General features: G+C 39.9%; 1 protein-coding gene across 1 annotated transcript; it reads right to left on the minus strand.

Annotated features, from left to right (window-relative positions):
- Positions 1-7,299: 7,299 nt before the first annotated feature.
- On the minus strand, positions 7,300-16,137 carry HMGB1 (high mobility group box 1). The gene is made up of 5 exons (XM_074959145.1): positions 15,949-16,137; positions 12,986-13,148; positions 12,630-12,775; positions 11,298-11,472; positions 7,300-9,194 (listed from the first exon to the last, which is right to left on the minus strand). The coding sequence occupies exons 2-5, from the start codon at positions 13,133-13,135 to the stop codon at positions 9,018-9,020; spliced, it is 648 nt and encodes a 215-aa protein (XP_074815246.1). The 5' UTR covers positions 13,136-13,148; positions 15,949-16,137; the 3' UTR covers positions 7,300-9,017.
- Positions 16,138-17,837: the final 1,700 nt, after the last annotated feature.

Below are 17,837 nucleotides of genomic sequence, written 5' to 3' on the forward strand. Positions count from 1 at the left end.
AATTCTGTGCTGCTATTCAAACAGCGAGAAGACTGGTGGTTTTGGGTGACGGCCCCTTAATAGGAAAAGGAATAGAATGTAGGAGTCGGAAGGTTCCAAGGCAGGTGGAAATGACAGTTGAGGGTGGGGGGCTGGAACTGAACAAGTAGGCACGGCCATTGACAGGGCTGGTGGGGCAGTTGAAACTGGAGATAAGGGAGGGGCATTTGGAACTGGGCAGGTGGGAATGGCAGTAAGAGGCAGTTGGAATTAGGGACGAGGTGATGGCAGTTGGGAGTGCCAGTTGGGAGAGGCTGTTGAAATTGAGGTTGGAGGGGTAACTTCCTGCCCCCCAGCCTTGACTCCTCTGCCTCACCAACCAGCCTTGTTCTACCTGCTTTCACCACTGCTTGATACACACCCCAGCTTCCTGCACCACCTCGCCTCTCCCCCAACTGCCGAAATAGTCCCATTCATTTCCCATGTCCCTGTACTGCCTGGTCTGCCTCCTTGGCACTTCAACACAGCACTGGGGGGTGGTTCTTGTGCTGAGCAGAGCTAATGAGGCAGGCTGGCAGCACTTAATAATGGAAGCAGCTGGTGGACTTGACATTTCTATTAGCTCAGAGATTCCCAAAATATGGGACATGTCTCACCCTGCCCAGAGACTAGCAGGGTTGTGTATTTAATAAGGCCGTTAACATCATGAGAAGGTTGTGGAAAGATGGGTGTGCAACTAGTGTAATTTTCCTGAGGGAGGTGCAGCTTCAGAAGTTTGGGAAATGCTGCATGCACTTTTTGTGGCAGAGATTAGAGTCTGAATAACTGGTTTGGGGTTTAAGCTTAAAATTTTAAAAGTGGCCCATGTCCAAGGAGTATGGTAAAAAAAAAATTAAGAAAAATACAGAATTTTTGGTAAATTTGAAATGTTTTCATTCTGTTGTTTTTGTAATGGTCCATTTTTAAAATTTACCAAATTTTCCACATTTTCTTCTACACAAAAACATTCAGTTTCAAAATTGGAAATTTTCAAAAGCAAACTGTTGTATTTTGAAGCAATTTAAAAAATATTTATATTTAAAAAAAATCCCATCATGTGAGTCTATTGAGCAATAAAAGTGGCCAATACAAAAACTAACCCAAACCCTAAAAACCATTTCAAACAACCACAATATTTTGTTTTTCCTTTAAAGCTTCTGTTGACAAATTTTGGAAAATAAAAAATTCCTAAGAGAATTTAAATAACATTGTAAAAAAATCTGGTTCTGGAAGAAGACCAAATTTAGACCAGCAACATCCACCCACCCACCCAAAAATTGTTTGAAAAATTCTCTGTCTCATAGGAATGGCTGAATGTGAGAATTTGGTGTGTATAGGGACTGTGGTGCTAATACTGCAATAAAATCCCTATGGGCAGATCCCTGACAATGGAGCTCTTTAAGGATGCAGAGGTCCGCTCACATGGCTCTCCTTGTGGGACAGGGACCTGTAATTCTTTAGCTATGAAAGCTTGAAAAAACATTATAATCTCAGGGGAAATTTCAAACAGGACTCTGCAAATGTTTTCTCTTTGAGATTTACTCAATATTTCACCACACAAATATTACTGTAAATTAAACTGTCCCCTGAAGAATGAGTATGTTAAGTGTGGAGGCTAAATTAAATCAATAAAGTGTGCAATAGAGGGAGTTTGGTCATGATTTAAGTGCACATCTCAGTGCAACCTTAATTATGGAGCCACTATGACACCTCCATAATATTATATCAGTTTGATTTAACATTTGCACAGTTCAGTGCTATGAACAGCTCCCAGTTGAGTCTAAAAGTCAGGTAAACCTGTTTTTAATAGCTTGGATAGACAGTGACTATTTTTCCAAAATGCACAATTTCATATGCACGAGAGTGAAATTATTATTCCTGTGATGTGGCCACCTTGTAGGAATAGAGTGGTTTGATTTTGTTAAAGAAGGGCTTTTCACTGTGACTAAATATTTTATTTTATTTTATTTTATTGAAGGACTTTGGTTTACAGGCAAAATAGCTTTTATAAGCAGCAGCATTTACCGCTCTTTGTTTCTACATCTGGTTGGTGTATTATAGCATCCATATAGTACCAACAAGATCATAACAAGATTCTCTACCCTATAATGCATTCCTTCTCTTTTACTGGCATTATAATGGCTCCTTCTAGTTCATAAAACTGTTGCCTTTTTTGACTGGATAGCCAAAGTTTGAGGTCCTCGGGATGTTACAATCAGAAGAAATTAGTGATAGTTGGGAATTTTCTTTGATGTAATCTTGTTTATTTACAAGTAATATACGATGTCCTGCTTCTCCGAATGCAGGAAGAACCAAGAACAAGAACAGTTTCTAGCTTACAGACCCATGCCTCTTCAGCCAACAGACCCAAAACTGTCTATCTAGCATCACTCTATGCTCACAGGCTACTGCTTGTCTTTCTTGCTTTTTGCCTCTGCCTCTCTCTCTCTGTTCTCATCTGTTTCCGATTTTTGAATGTTCTGCCTTTCTCTCTCTCACACACACACACACAAACACCCCCCACCCCCCCTCCAAAGCACATGGGTTACAAGCACGATGCTTTCTCCTCCTTCCTTTCTTTGTGGAAACTCAGACATTGAGGACTCAAAATGCCTTTTTAATATAGAAAAAGTAGAAAAGCTTCGTGACAAAGTCATCACTTCCTAAGGGAACAACAAAAGGCAGACATGCCAATTTATAGACGTACTCCACCAATCCCTTCAGGTATGCCTACACTACAGCTGCTACAAGGGCCACAGGTACCACACTGTGGCTGTTCCACTATAGTGCGATAGCATAGCATAGAAGCTTCCTATATTGACAGATGTGGATTATCCACTAATGGAGTTAAATCCACATGGTAGCTAGGTTGATGAAAGAATCCTTCCATCAACCTAACTGCATCTACACTAGGGGTTAGGTCTTCTTAACTACAGTGCTCAGATCCCAAAATTTTTCACCCTCCTAAGCAATGTACATAGGTCAATCTAATTTTTAAGTGTAGACCAGGCCTTCCTTTCAGAACAGGTCAGCTGGGAAAGGTAACGGTCCTAGGCCTCACTTGATTTTCACACTGGGACTTGTCTAGCTAGAAAAGGAGAAACCACATCTGCTACATTGATGTCCTCAGCTGCAAACACATTTTGCCAGCCATTCTAGCATGTGCGGATGACTTTAGAGACTTTTCCACAATATTAAAAAGGAAAAAAAAAAAAAGGGATGTAATATCTCATCTTAGAATTTCTCATTCAGATACCAAGAGATTCCTTAGACAGTCTATCAAACATCCTTTAGAACTACTTCATGAAGTCCTTCTCTTCCTCTCAATTAAGGCACATTCTTAAAGATGTTCTTAAATAATTGTGCCCTCTCTTGCTTTATGATGTACAGAGAGCCTGAAAAGTTTTTTTTCCCCCTTTTTAAAAAATATATTTGATTGAGGACCTTGGAGAGGTCTGAGGACCATTTCTTGTGAGTTTATTACACACTAATAAACAGTGACTAAAAATACTTTCTCTATTGCTCAACTTTTCATTATTTTCGCTCTTTGTGATGTCACCATTTCACTAGCTCTCTAGTCTTCCATCTGAGACAGAGCCTGAATTTCTAATGTAAAAACAAGTGGACATTTGTATTCCTTTTAAAGTGCAAGATTTGTATCCATCATGAAGCAAAAAGGAGAGCTTCTCCTTTGCAGGTCACTTAATAGCAATCACTTCCACAAGATAAGTTTCTAAATTACGTACTCTCTAAGCGGAACCCAATGTTGTATGGCTCAATGGCACAAATTAGCCTTAAGAACAGTCTGATCTTCATCCTTAAAGGAAAATCTATTTTCATAGGAACTAATACTGCCTTCCTTTGCCTAAACCCATGGAATCAAAGGAAAAATTGTGGCATAATCTGTCAGAAACGCATGAAAATTTATGCTAACTGAACAAAACATTGAAAGTTTTCATTTGTTTGTACTTTGTTACTCAAACATCAGAAGCAAGTCTGATGGCTTGTCTGCACGTGAAAATTATTTCATAATTTAAAGTGGAATAGTTGTTATGGAATAACCATGTGTGGACACTTACTCTGAAATAAGAGTGCCCTTTACTAGTTTAGCCTGAAGTGGATTAAGACAATTTGGAAAAAGGCATTTTTATTCCAGAATAAGGGTACACACACGGTGTTGTTATGGAATAGCCCCTGTATAGACAAATCCTGAGTTGCCTATTTTCAGGTGGTGTACATCAGCCTACAGAGCAAAATGTCCCCACACTACTTTTCCTTTTTAAGAGCATTTCCTCTAATTATACATACACTCTTATCCATTATAGGAAAGAAATGTGGAGGGATGCCAAGAATACAGCAAAAAGGAGAGACAATAAGTGGGGCTGTTTGAAAACCTATTAGATGAATTTCACTGTTCAGTATAAAGAAAGAAGAAAAGGAGTACTTGTGGCACCTTAGAGACTAACCAGTTTATTTGAGCATGAGCTTTCGTGAGCTACAGCTCACTTCATCGGATGCTATGCATCCGATGAAGTGAGCTGTAGCTCACGAAAGCTCATGCTCAAATAAACTGGTTAGTCTCTAAGGTGCCACAAGTACTCCTTTTCTTCTTTCTTTTTACGAATACAGACTAACACGGCTGTTACTCTGAAAACTGTTCAGTATGTTTTTATTGGCAAATATTTGACAAATGCAGATGAAAATTCATTGACTAAATATGTTTTTTGTATTGTGACATGCCTTCATTACATTTTAAAGTGAATGTAGAAATAATGTTACAATACAGTAAAATTGTTCTCCAATTTTCAGCATGCATGGCTATGGAGCAAAAGATGGCACAGGTATTTTTATCCTGGCTAGCAGGCTTGGCCCTCAGGATAGTAAGTGTTGGTAAAGTGTTCAAGCTCTTTGTCCCCCACAAAAACAGGTTTAATTCTATTTTATATAAAGCTGTCTAGGTTATCCTCGTGTTAGGGGTACTTTGACTGTTATTCCAGATTTCTATGAACTTTATAAGAGAAAGCCAATTTGTGCATAGCCCCTACTTATGTTCCTTATGGGCTTGCTATGCTAATAAAAGCCATTAAAAAGGGTTCAGGCTCAGAGATGTCCTAATTACACTGCAGAAACCTGGAGTCATTTGATATGTTACCTCAAATTTCTAAGGGTTTGTCTACAATCAGTTTTGCGTATTTAACTAAATCAGTAGAAAAACTGATTTAGGTAAATTGGTGCAATCCTCTAGCTTGGACATAGTTACACCAATAGAGTCGTGTTAATTATATATTTTGTTAAAAATCAGTGCAAAAACTGAAGGTGAATTCTCTCTAAAATTAGGGGGAGAGACTTCAGCTTGTTTCAAGATCTATGACAAATCCAAAACTAACCAAAAGGTTACTATGAATGAGTCTATAACTGATCTTATATCTCAAGGAAGAGATTATTACTCCTTAGTCAATTTTCATGCAAATTCTTTCCCCAATGCCAAATACCAGAATACATATACCAGTAATGTCCTCTCCCAAAAGCAAGTTTAAAGCCCTTAGAACATGTATCCAGTTTTTTTGACACTAATACACGGCTCTTATAGAGATCCGTACAGTAGAATCTCAAGAGTTACGAACACTAGAGTTACAAACTGATGTCAACCACACACCCTCATTTGGAATCAGAAATACACAATCAGGCAACAGAGGGGGGGAAATGCAAATACTGCACAGTAAATGCAAACCACTAAATAAAATAAAGGTAAGAATTTAAATGAAACAAGCACAGAAACAGTTAAGTTAAAATCAGCATTTTTCTTCTGCATAGCAAAAGTTTCAAAGCTGTATTAAGTCAATGTTCAGTTGTAAACTTTTGAAAGAACCACCATAACTCTTTTTTTCAGTTACAACCTCCATTCCTGAGGTGTTTGTAACTCAGGATGTACTATCGTGTCTAAATAGCTGAGACTGCTAAAGAATGAGAGATGCAAATCAGGAACGTTTATAGATCATATTAAGGCAAATGCAAAGACGACCGCAATAACTGGCCTCAGAACAGTCCTGCAGCATGCAGCTAGACTGACTTACTGCCGTCACAGAACCAGTTTGAGTTTATAATCGCAACTCCCCCGGCTCCTAAGTATATATTTTAATTTCAGGGCAGTAATAGTTCTCTATGTTGAGATATATAGTAACAAGAATGAAAACTTTATACGTAGAAAGATACCTTTCTGCTTCAAAAACTCACTGAATTTGTTGTATATACACCTGCAACCAATATTCTTAAACCTAAAATTTGCCTTTACACCACCCCTGAATTGATTTTGAAGTGACATGGTGGGCATACAGAGGCAGAATTTGTCCCTTTAGTATTTCAGAGATCTCTGGAGCTTTAATGGATCTCTAACAGTAGTTAGATTTGAAGAAAATTTACCTCTGTTTCTTTTTCTCAGAAGACAGAAGTTATAATTCGGGTTGGAAGGATTAATTTTCATATGTAAATGTCAATTTCACTGTATACATGCAACCCAGCAAAAAAAATATTTCCATTCATAATCAAAATTTACAGATAAACACTACGAAAGGTACTGCTTACTTTGTATGTTTTGACATGTTGAGAATGTGTTTTAATGGCTATAAAGCTTTAATTTTTTTAATCTCAACATCTACAGTCATTATTGTAATTTCCCCACAACTATTAAAATTCAATTGAAAAAAATAGAAAATGCTTAAAAACAAAACATTGATATCCAACAAAATTATAAAAGTAATCAAATTCTCCCGAGCCTAATTATTACAGATCCCTCCCCCCCCACCCCCAAACACTTACCTTCATACTTACGGATGCTGGGTTTTTTCCCCCTGCATTTTCACTTTTACTGAAAACAGGCACTGACAATTGTGGCAAAAGAGAACTACTGTCCTTTTCTGGCAAATAGACACTTACCACCCATTTCTTGAGACAGTAATTACTCTGAGTTTTAGTTTTGTCAATCATTAGAACACATATCTCTTGTTTTGAGAACAAAAAATATCTATTTTCTCCAGCATGTCCAAGAGAAACAAACGATTCTACTGTACAAAAAGTGATTATTTCTAGTGAATTATGGTTTACGGGCAGTGTCCAATCACAAATATTTCAGTAAGTTTATCTGTCCTATATTTTTTGCTCTCCACGAAGAGATGTTTTGATTGGCACTCCCTCTTTTGTTTGAGGCTGAAAGCAAATATGTAAATGTATACAGGATACAAAAGCGAGTCAGTTAACTAAATATTTAAAACCTCTGCAATTATTAGTTTATTAGTATCATCCAGGATCCAGGTGTTCAGTATTTCTCCTGAAGTTATACATAAATGCAAATCGAAATAAGAATCTGAAAGTCAAAATTGTATAACAAAACAATACTCCATCACAAAAGCGTGTAAAATTACAATGCTATTTTTAAACACTGGCACTTGAGAACCATAATTTTAATAACCACAAAATTGCCAAATTGTCCCCCAAACTGGTAAGCAGGTACATGTGAAAATAGTTACAGTTGCCAGCACTTGAAGTTTTACTGAATATGCAAAACAAAAAAAAAAAACAAAAAAAAACCCTTAGCTTTGGTTTTGGAAGAGAATTATATTTGATCAAATTAGACATTGTTGGTATATATCATAGTTAAACATTTCACTTTTTAAATGCAAAAATTTAATAAAATGTACTTTTCCATACAACTATATTTAACTTATAAATGGGCAAACGTGAAGAGTGCGGTATAAAACCTAACGGGAAAAATACATCTTATCTCATTTTAGTTTGAGACAATATACAACTTTGTTTAAAGGGCTAAAACTAGAATTTTAAGATTAAAAATATGAATTTACATAGATTTAACAAATAATGGTACCATTTATAGAAACGCTGGAAAGTAAAATCCTTTCTTGTGGGCTATTTACTACCAGGAGAGTTTCATGGTATAAAGTCCACAGCCATCACTATGTTGTGACAAAAAAAATCAATATGGTACTTTTATAATTTTTACCTTCATACATTTTAGGGGCATGTTTATCTCTTAAGTGTTCAGAGATTTACAAATTCAACTTCCATTACATAGTAATGGAGTCACATGTAAATTCCTCACACACCATGATGAGAGTATACCCTTCCTACTGATCCTTCTAGGACAGCATTTTTGAGGTTTTTTCTGAAGTATTCCATGCTGTAAAACTCAATTCTATACTTCTCAACTCTCCAAGTCTGGTAAACTTACGCAACTCAATGTTACATTTCACAAAATCCGAGCAAATATCAGTTGGTTGAGATTTTTTGTTTGTTTCCAGTTACGGAAGAAAGTTCTGTTTTATCATATGCCTGTATATTTCTTTGCCTACCCTATCATGATTATGAAGGGTATGCAGATCAAAGCTTTGTTTATCAGCTGGTTACATGAAAAGATGAAAACTGTAATAATCACGTGATCCCAAATGGGCATACAATAAAGCAAAGATGAGTTCCCCTCAAAAAAGAAAAATTATGATTTTTCAAGGGCACCTATTAAAAGGACAACAATACTAATAAAAAAAATTGTATTTACTCAGAAGCATTCAGAATGTCAACAAAAACAGCTGCAACTTTTTTTTTGCAATTACAGAGTGGTATTCAGTTAACAGAACAACAATTATTTTTATGATGCATCAGAGACAACTGAAGATGAAAAATGAACTACATCCCCATATATAACTAATTTGTGCTGTGCACCAACAAGAACCTGCTTTAAAACTTCCATGCCAATTTACAACCCCCACACTGTACCAGGCAAGTTTAGTGGCCATTGAAATACCACTAAGGACAGGGCTATCTAAAGACACGTTCGGTAGTGTGTTAACTATACAAAAAAAGAGACACTGTACAGTTTAAAAACAAATCTTACACAGCCTTACATTTCAATTTTTTTTTTCTTTAAAAGGAGTGAGTTGTGTACAGGGGGTTTAAATGCTTTATAGACAAGAAATTGCTCTAGAAGAGACTTATTCATCATCATCGTCATCCTCCTCGTCATCTTCATCATCATCTTCATCCTCCTCCTCGTCCTCATCATCATCTTCATCCTCTTCCTCCTCCTTCTTTTTCTTGCTCTTCTCAGCCTTGGCAACCACCTTTTTTCCTACATCAGGCTTTCCTTTAGCCCGGTATGCAGCAATATCCTTGACAAGAGAAGAAGTGGGAAAAGGATCTCTTTAAGAGATTTAACCAGAGAAGAGCTCTTGCTAAAACTTTCAAACAACATTCAGGAATTTCGCCGATATGCTGTAACCACTGAGGTATCTCATCTTCACGCACACACACACACAAAAAAAAATGCACACAAAATCCTTATCTAGGACATACAACCATAATTAGCCATCCACAACACATCAGAATGACATGGTCTAATATGTACAATGTTATGCCTCAGTGAAATGCAATTATATGGCATTCTGCTTAACTGAAGTTTAAATCAACAAAAAAAGGTACAAGAACTTTCAAGAGTAGACAGGGCCACTTTCTGCATGCAGTAAATGTATTCTATAGGCTTATACTACATAAAACTCAAATTCATACTTTTTCAAAACTTCATATAAATCATAAAATGAAGCTAGATGATTGCCAATAAAGATCAAGTCATAAAAATCAGTTTAACCCTGGCTTTATTAAAAAAAAAAAAGTAAGAATATAATTTATCCTAGTATATATTAAACTTTTGACTGGGCAATGCCTTTAGGCAGATGGCCTAAATATTGAAAATGTTCCTCCCATGCAGTATTCTTTAAACTGCTCTCTTTGCAGTTCTTTCAGTATCTCTTAAAATTCGTAATTTATTTCAGAAGAAGTGGCATTCACTAACTAATATCAATGGTCTTTAAATGAAATATTTACCAACTCTAGATTTTCAGACCTCAGACATTAGTTTGCTCTAGAAGGAAACTTTACATACATCAAATCCCAAGCACATGTGCAAGTTTAGTTGACAAATTTGGGCGATATCAGTAAAGGGAGAAACAGCTGCAAGTAAAGGTTAGTAGCTTCAGATTTTTCCCCCTGTAATATTTAAAATAACCCTAAACTAAAATGCGTCAGTCACTTTATAATTTAAACTACTGGGGAAAGTTTACTTGTAGCTCTGAATTTACTCTTTGTTTAAATCATACCAAAATGTAATTTATATGTGAATAATTAATTTACTAAAGACCAAATCATGCCTTGAGTTGCACACAAAGGGCTAACACAGGAAGTTTTCTAACCCACAGTGTATCTGCAGGGCATGATTCCTACCTAGTGCTAGAAACCCCCAACGCACAGTTACTTGCCCATTTCTGTGCCACCATCCCTTAACTGATTTTGTTTGCCAGCAAGGAGACACTATTGAGCAGCATACATGCTAAAGCGTGCAATACATTGCAGCCAGGGGCGCGTACTATTCCTTTACAAAGGAGAACTGGTATGTATCCCATCATACATCCCTCTCTCCCTTAGCTATCTTGTCCTGGGATGGGAATATGGAAATCCAAATGCCATTGCCACTGCTCTATAGCCCCAATACTCAAACAGAGTTCCTAACACTGAAGTAGAATTTAGCCTTAATGATACAAGAAAATAAGTTAATAGGTTGACAAGGGTTTCCTAAGTTGCATGAACAACTATGTTACCTGTTTGAAGGGAAATCAAAGTGGGCGTAATAGAATATATGTCTAATACAAATATCTAGTCCTCTAATATTTAACTCTTTAGGTATAAACTAAAAACTGTTCTTTAAGATAATTAATATAAACATATGCTATGACTAATTTCTTCAACAGTATGTGGCAAATGCCAATAAGGAAAAATGTTTTCTTTAAATTTGTATTACTTAATAGTGCAAACTGGTTGCAGAAATCAGATGTTGCCATGAACCATTACTTTTAATATTCAAAACAGATACAGGGATATGTACTAAAATATCAAAAAGATAAGATTTGAAGTATGATGAATGAAAGTGTCATAATCCTCACAAGGACATGCTATTAGAGATATTCTCTAAGGTAATTTGACATTGTCATAATTATACTTGTGATGTACAATGTAAGAGTACTCTAGAGGAATTTTCTTTTTAAAAACCAAGTCAATCACCTAGTCCTTTGATATACACAACTCTCATTCATTTATGCATGAGGAGACGTTACATTATTTTGCCATAAGAAGGAGGGATGATCACTTACAATTATTTAATCATTCAAATTTGAATTGGAACAGGGAAGAACTTTTTGCTCACGCTGAATGCCGTTATTTACCTTTTCATACTTCTCCTTCAGTTTAGCAGCCTTCTTTTCATAGGGCTGTTTATCATCTGCAGCGGTGTTATTCCACATCTCTCCCAGTTTCTTTGCAACATCTCCAATGGACAGACCAGGATGTTCTCCTTTGATTTTCGGACGAAATTCAGCGCAGAATAAGAAAAAAGCTGAACTGAAAAGAATAATTGTAATTTTAAGTATAAAGGTTAAACTATTGTACTAGACATAGCAAGTTTTGAGACCTTCACTACATGATGCGGTGTGCTTTAACATAGTATTACTAAGGAACATTTAGTGTGCACCAGCAGTCTGCACATTAATTGGTCTGTGTAACACATTAGTGCACTTTAGAAATCACACTCCCATGTTGCGTATAATCCCACCAAGTTTCTCTGATTTTAACAGTTGTGAGAACATGGACTGTGCGAACTGCTTCACAGGAAATATTAAAATAATCTCATGATTACTGTAGAAGGATTTCCAGATGTCAGTACCAGCCACTCTTTCTTAGTTTATTTTTTAGTGTTTGCTCCATTTTAAAAATAGAAAGATTTAGCACCATACAAGCTTGGAATCATGATAATTTCACATTTATCTTTCGGTGGTACGGCCTATTTTAAGGACAAAGGCTCAATTCTGCAAACTGTTTCATGCATGCAGTTCCCTGCGCCAGTACAGAGCCCCAGTGACTTCAAAGGGACTCTGTGCGGACACAAGATTCTGCATTTGCCAGAATGGTTCCAGGATTGGGGCCTAATATTTCTACCACAATTTTAATCTAAAGTTATTTCATCTGGCTGCTAGCAATATTCTATTAATAAAAACGGTCAAAACTGATCATAACAGTGTTGGGTTTATTTTTAACAGATAAATTTATTCCAACAATTTTATGTCAAGTTCCAAGTAAACGATAATTGAAATGGATAAGATTTATAGATCCTAAAGCCAAAAGAGGATCATTATGATCATCTAGTCTGACATCCTGTACATCACAGGCGTAGAACTTCTCCAAAATAATTCCTAGAGCATATTTTTTAGAAAAACATCCAATTTTGGTTTAAAAATGGTCAGTGATAGAGAATCCACCACAATCCTTGGCAAATTGTTGCAATGGTTCTTTACACTCTGTTAAAAATTTACATCTTTTTTTTTTTTAATATAACTAAATCCCACTGATTTTTAAATGTGGTTACTGGCAGCACTACATTTTGAAGTTGTGTACTCTTCTATACTTCAAATCCCCTAACTCTGATTTTTAAAAGATCATTTTATGGATACATTTCAATGCAATGCTCCTATACAAGACACACTAACTGGAAATCTACTTACGGAGGCCTCTTCGGTGCATTAGGATCCTTGAACTTCTTTTTTGTTTCCCCTTTGGGTGGTATATAATTTTTCATTTCTCTTTCATAACGAACCTTGTCAGCCTTTGCCATATCTTCAAACTTTCCTTTTTCCTTAACAGACATAGTCTATAAAACAATAAATAGGGAGTGAGTGCATGATTCAAAAGTGCATCCGATCCCATTCCGAACTATAGTGGGAGTAACATTAAAGGCAGGAAATGCATTCACACGTATCTGAACAATGTAAGTAAATATAATCAAGACTGAATTGATATTAATTTAAGGTAATCTATGCTGTAATACTGTAAATTAGTACTGTTTTTTGGTTTATCTTACCTTCCACCGTTCTGAACATTTTTTTGAGAACTCTGAAAAGTTCACTGAAGCATCTGGGTGCTTCTTCTTGTGCTCCTCCCGGCAAGTTTGCACAAAGAAGGCATATGAAGACATTTTACCTCTTGGCTTCTTAGGATCACCTTTGCCCATTTTTGCTGATTTTCTGTAACACAAAAGAAAAACAAACTTTTAAAACTACTTTTGGCCCCCACACAATAGCATAGGAATTTGGGAAGAATGAGTATGTTGACTAAGATCTGTAAAAGCAGCTTTCTGAACTTTTATGAGAGGACCTCTCAGACTATATACAAGCTACAGCTCTCTCCTAGAAAACTATATATTACTTGCAAAAAAGACTGCTATTACAGAGGGTTTTTTAGCTCACCTGGTCAATACAAATAACCTGGTCTTCAAGATATTTGGCTATTATCAAAAAAAACTTCCTGTTATATTTAAAGAGTCATCAGCAATCAAGAGTGTCTGTTGCTAGTCCATTTGCAGGCAAGTATTGGCATTAGTCTCAAGGGAAGTTGCTTCCCTCCTGGATTGGTAGAGCACAGCAGCCACATGTCATCTAATTAAGGGCTAGAAAGGCTTAAACAGGAATTATTGTGGGGCAGGGGGAAATATTACAATACTCTATCTGGATCAGCCTGTTGGGTTCTTAAGTATTTACTCTTAAGTTTTTTTTCACTTTCAAAATGCTTTACAAATATCAGTTTGCATGAAAAAAGTACAGAAATAAAGTAAGCCAAGTTACTTTCCACTTTAATTATACTGCAAAATCTATTCTCCCTACAATGCGCAGCTAGAAATAGTGGAATTAAATACAGCACTGAAACATGTTATGTTCCAACCAATGGCTTTAAAAGCATGACACTTATATATGACATATATAAAACTGTGTTCACTGAGCAGACATCCCTGTATCTTTTAAAGGGTTCAGGGGATGGAAAAATATCTTCTCAGCACATTCACACACAAGGTAAATAATTTCTCCATAAGTCTGGGGAAAAAAAACATCTCCAGTCCACTGCGGCATAAACTTTGCTCTTCCAGAGAGGAGTGAAACAAGTGGGTGGTGTGTGCATGTATTGCCACAGAAGCAGCGTTTCCGATCGGTTTGGCGTATGGACAAACAGATTTCTGCTCTGTGACTAAACACATCCGGTTTGAAGTTTCCATTGAGTAAACAAGACTGTAGAACCAGGAGCTATTCCTGCCAGCAATGGAGATGCTTCCAGAGCAACCCCTTCACTCAAGGATAGTTTAGTGACATGTGTGGGATGGGGGGTTCACTTGTTCCTTTTCACAGAAAGAAAGTGTGAGGAAAATAAAGAAAAAATGAAACGGGAATTCATATTCCACAGCACATTTTATTAATATTGTAAATGTCTTTTCACCTTAAACACCCCAATTAAAACCCTGCAACTATCATATTAACTTGCATTTAAAAGCAATCCTCCTGCCATCTTGAACATTAGGGGGTGGAGGAAAACTTAAGTTCCCTTAAAAAGTGATTTTCTTAAAATGCTGCAAAAGAAGGGGGCAAAAAAATCAGCGAAAGGACACAGTAGATGGTGTATGTGTTTGCATCAAAAATCTTCCAGATTTATGCATTCTGGAAAGACATGCAGCAATAACTTCAGAGGAGGAGATTCATTTATTTTCTTAAAACTGAAGGCACAGTTGTGGCTCACTTGTGTAACCAATCCCCACGCAGAAGAATTAAATGCACATAATTTTTTTTAATTGTGTTGTTGTGCGCCGCTCTCGCTGGTGGAGGGGGAAGAGGAAGGTGAAAAAAAAAAGCCTGCGTTTACTAATCATGTCTTCGCAGCTGTAAAGCGTACAGAGGTGACTGCAGGATCTAGACTAAACCCACGGCTGGCGCTGCCACGAGCTCTCAGGCTAAGCTAACCTCACTGCAAAGCCTGCGCGCCTCTGTCGTGCCTAACGGAGAGCGTGTGTCTGATCAGTCTCTAGGCAGAGCTGTGGCGGGTCCCGCTCCTAGGCGAGGGTTTGCAGTGGCGCAGGCTGCTCCTCGGGAAGGGCAGCAGCAGCAGCGCTATTCCTCCCATTTTCTGCGAACAGCCTGACAATGAGAGAAAGTCCCCTTGAAATGTGCGCTGGGGCAGCTCGGGTGCGGCGCGGCGGCCGCGCTTTAAGGAGGGCCCCCGGCTCCCAGTCTACCTACGGCAGCGGCGCGGGTCCCCACTGCTCTCGCCAGATCAGAGCGCGGCTGCCTCCCGGAATGGCCGCTGCTCGCCGCCGCGCAGAGAACATGGCTCCTTCCTGCCTCCCTTTGTGTGCGCGCCCGGCGCACGCTCAGCCATGACAGCGGTGGGGGGGGAGGGGGGCGGCCGCGCGCTCCCAAGCGCGGCCCGAGCCCCCGGCGAGCTGGCCGGGTCCGGCCGCAGCCCCAAAGGGGGCCCCGCATACGGCGGCCGGCCGCTGGCCCCGGTTGGGAAACCCCCTCCGCGGCTCTGGCGGAGGGAGAAAAAGCGGCTGGAAAAGTTCCGCCGAACTGCGCCCCCGCCCTCCCGCGCCTCGCGTCCTCCGCACGGCACTCGTCAGCCATGTTCCAGCGAGCGCAGCTCCGGCTCGCCCGCCGCCGACACGGCCCCGCGCCCCGGCCGCAGCCCCGCTGGGGAGCGCCCGGCCCCCGGCCTTGCGGCGACAGTTGCCGCAGGGCGCCGGGAGCACGCGGCGCCGCCCGCGTCCTCCCCCACCCCTCGCAAGACCGAGCCCGACGGGGAGATTTTCCCTTCTGTTTCCATCCCCTTCCCGCTTCACGAACTCGCCCGCTTCCCCCCGGCCGACTCCCGCCCCGCCCGCCGGCGCCCGCCAACAGCCTGCCTCAGATGCAGCCTAATTCGTCTTTGTGTGGCCGGGGCAGAGCGAGCGCTGCGCTGGCCCCGCAGCCGCCGGAGCGCGCAGCCCGCCCGGCCCGGGATACTCACCGCCTCGCTCGCTCGCAGACTCACTCGCTCGCTCACTCAGCAGCGAGCCACAGGCGCTGAGACACTTGCCCGGCTGCTCGCGCTGGCCCCCAGTGCTGCCTGGTCTCGCTGTAGCCCAATGCACCGCAATGGCTGAGAGCGGGATCGATACGCAGCCTCCTCACGCTCTCAGCGCTGGTAACATTACTCTCAACACAGCCTCGCTCCTATTGGCGGCCGCCAACCCAGCGGCCAACCTGATTGGTGGAGCCCCTTCCATTGTCCTGACCAGAGGGCGCCGCGGATTGGCCGCGGAGCGGGATACGTCACTGAGGTTTGAAAGGGCGCGCAAATATAAAAGTGAGTGGAGGGGTGGCTGGCTGAGGCGGGATGTACAGCTCGGAGAGACTTAGTGCAATGCTGCTGTGCATGAGGAGAGCAGCTCATAGGCAACCACGCACTCCCAGCCTAGCCGAAGGGCGCCTCGCTCCCCCGACCGCACAGCCACTTCTGTCTCCCTAAAGCGTACCTGGAGGCCTACTTTGAGAACCCTTTCCCCACACACCCTACCCCCAGGCTCCTACTGCTACAAGGCAAGGGGACAGCAGGCTATTGTGTTACAGCAGTGGCAAATACTGACCCTTAGTAAATGGTTCATGTTGCTGAGACAGATGCTCCCAGAGCATCCTAATACAGCCACTACATATTTCTATGGTGCCTTCTATCTAAGATATCAGCACACTCTACACACTATGAATTATTTTATGATAAATAACACCATTTTACAGATGAGGAAAGTGAGGCACAGATACATTAGATATCAAGCCATGGCAGGTCTCTAGGAATCAAATCCAGGTCTCCTACCTCCCCACACATCTTATTTAAACCTCTAGGTCACACTTCCCCATACAGTAATGTCTATAGAGTAGTCCAATCTGAAAACATTATATGCCATGTATGTTTTTACCTATATGGATTACTTTATCTGACATAGCTACGTTTCAGGCACAAAGCATGATCTATTCTACAACTTAAAAGTCAAGAGTAGGAGGCAGTAGATCTGGGTTCTATTTACAGCTTTGCAACAGACTTCCTGAAGGCTGGTCCACACTGGGAATTTACATCAGCATATCTACGTCTCTCAAGAGTGTGAAAAATCCAGCCCCCTGAGAGATGTAGCTATCCCGACCTAGCCCCCAGTGTGGACAATATTAGGTCGACAGAAGAATTCCATTGGAAGTCTCTTGCTATAATAAAGCTGTTTTTTGAACCAAGATCTACTGCTCTACCTAGCTACTGCCTCTCAGGGAGATGGCTTGCTATGCCAAAAGGAGAAACCTTGTCTTTGGCATGGGCAGCAACTACACTGAAGCACTACAACGGTGCATAGGCAGCAATGCAGGTGTCCTGCTATACCGTTTTAAGTGTAGACATACCCTTAGTGACTTTGGACCAAAATCCTTAGTCCAGTATTTTCAAAGAACTGTCCACTGATTTTGGATGCCTCGGATGACTTCAATTAGACCTGTGGATGCTCCATATTTCTAAAAATTAGGCCCTATACATCAATTTGGGTGCGCAGAAGCTGAGGCATCCAAAATTAATAAACACTTGAAAAATCTAGGCCTTAACTTTTCTAGGCTTGAATCACCTGGTTTCCCTGCAATTTGTGTAGTCATTTACACCAATGCAAAGTGGGTGTAAAAGGCTACCAAATCAAAATAATAACCTTTAGCATCTACTTTGCACGGGTGCAGGTGACTATACCAGGTTCAGGTTAATGATACGTAAGATAGAAAAAACAACTCCCTTCCTCATAGGGATGTTAGAAGTTTTTTTTATCTTTTGTAAAACACTGAGATCCAGGAATAGAAACCTACACAAGTGTACAAAGAAAAATTTGTTCTTAC

The sequence above is a fragment of the Natator depressus genome, chromosome 1 (genome assembly GCF_965152275.1).
Source record: "Natator depressus isolate rNatDep1 chromosome 1, rNatDep2.hap1, whole genome shotgun sequence".
NCBI classification, from domain to species: Eukaryota; Metazoa; Chordata; order Testudines; family Cheloniidae; genus Natator; species Natator depressus.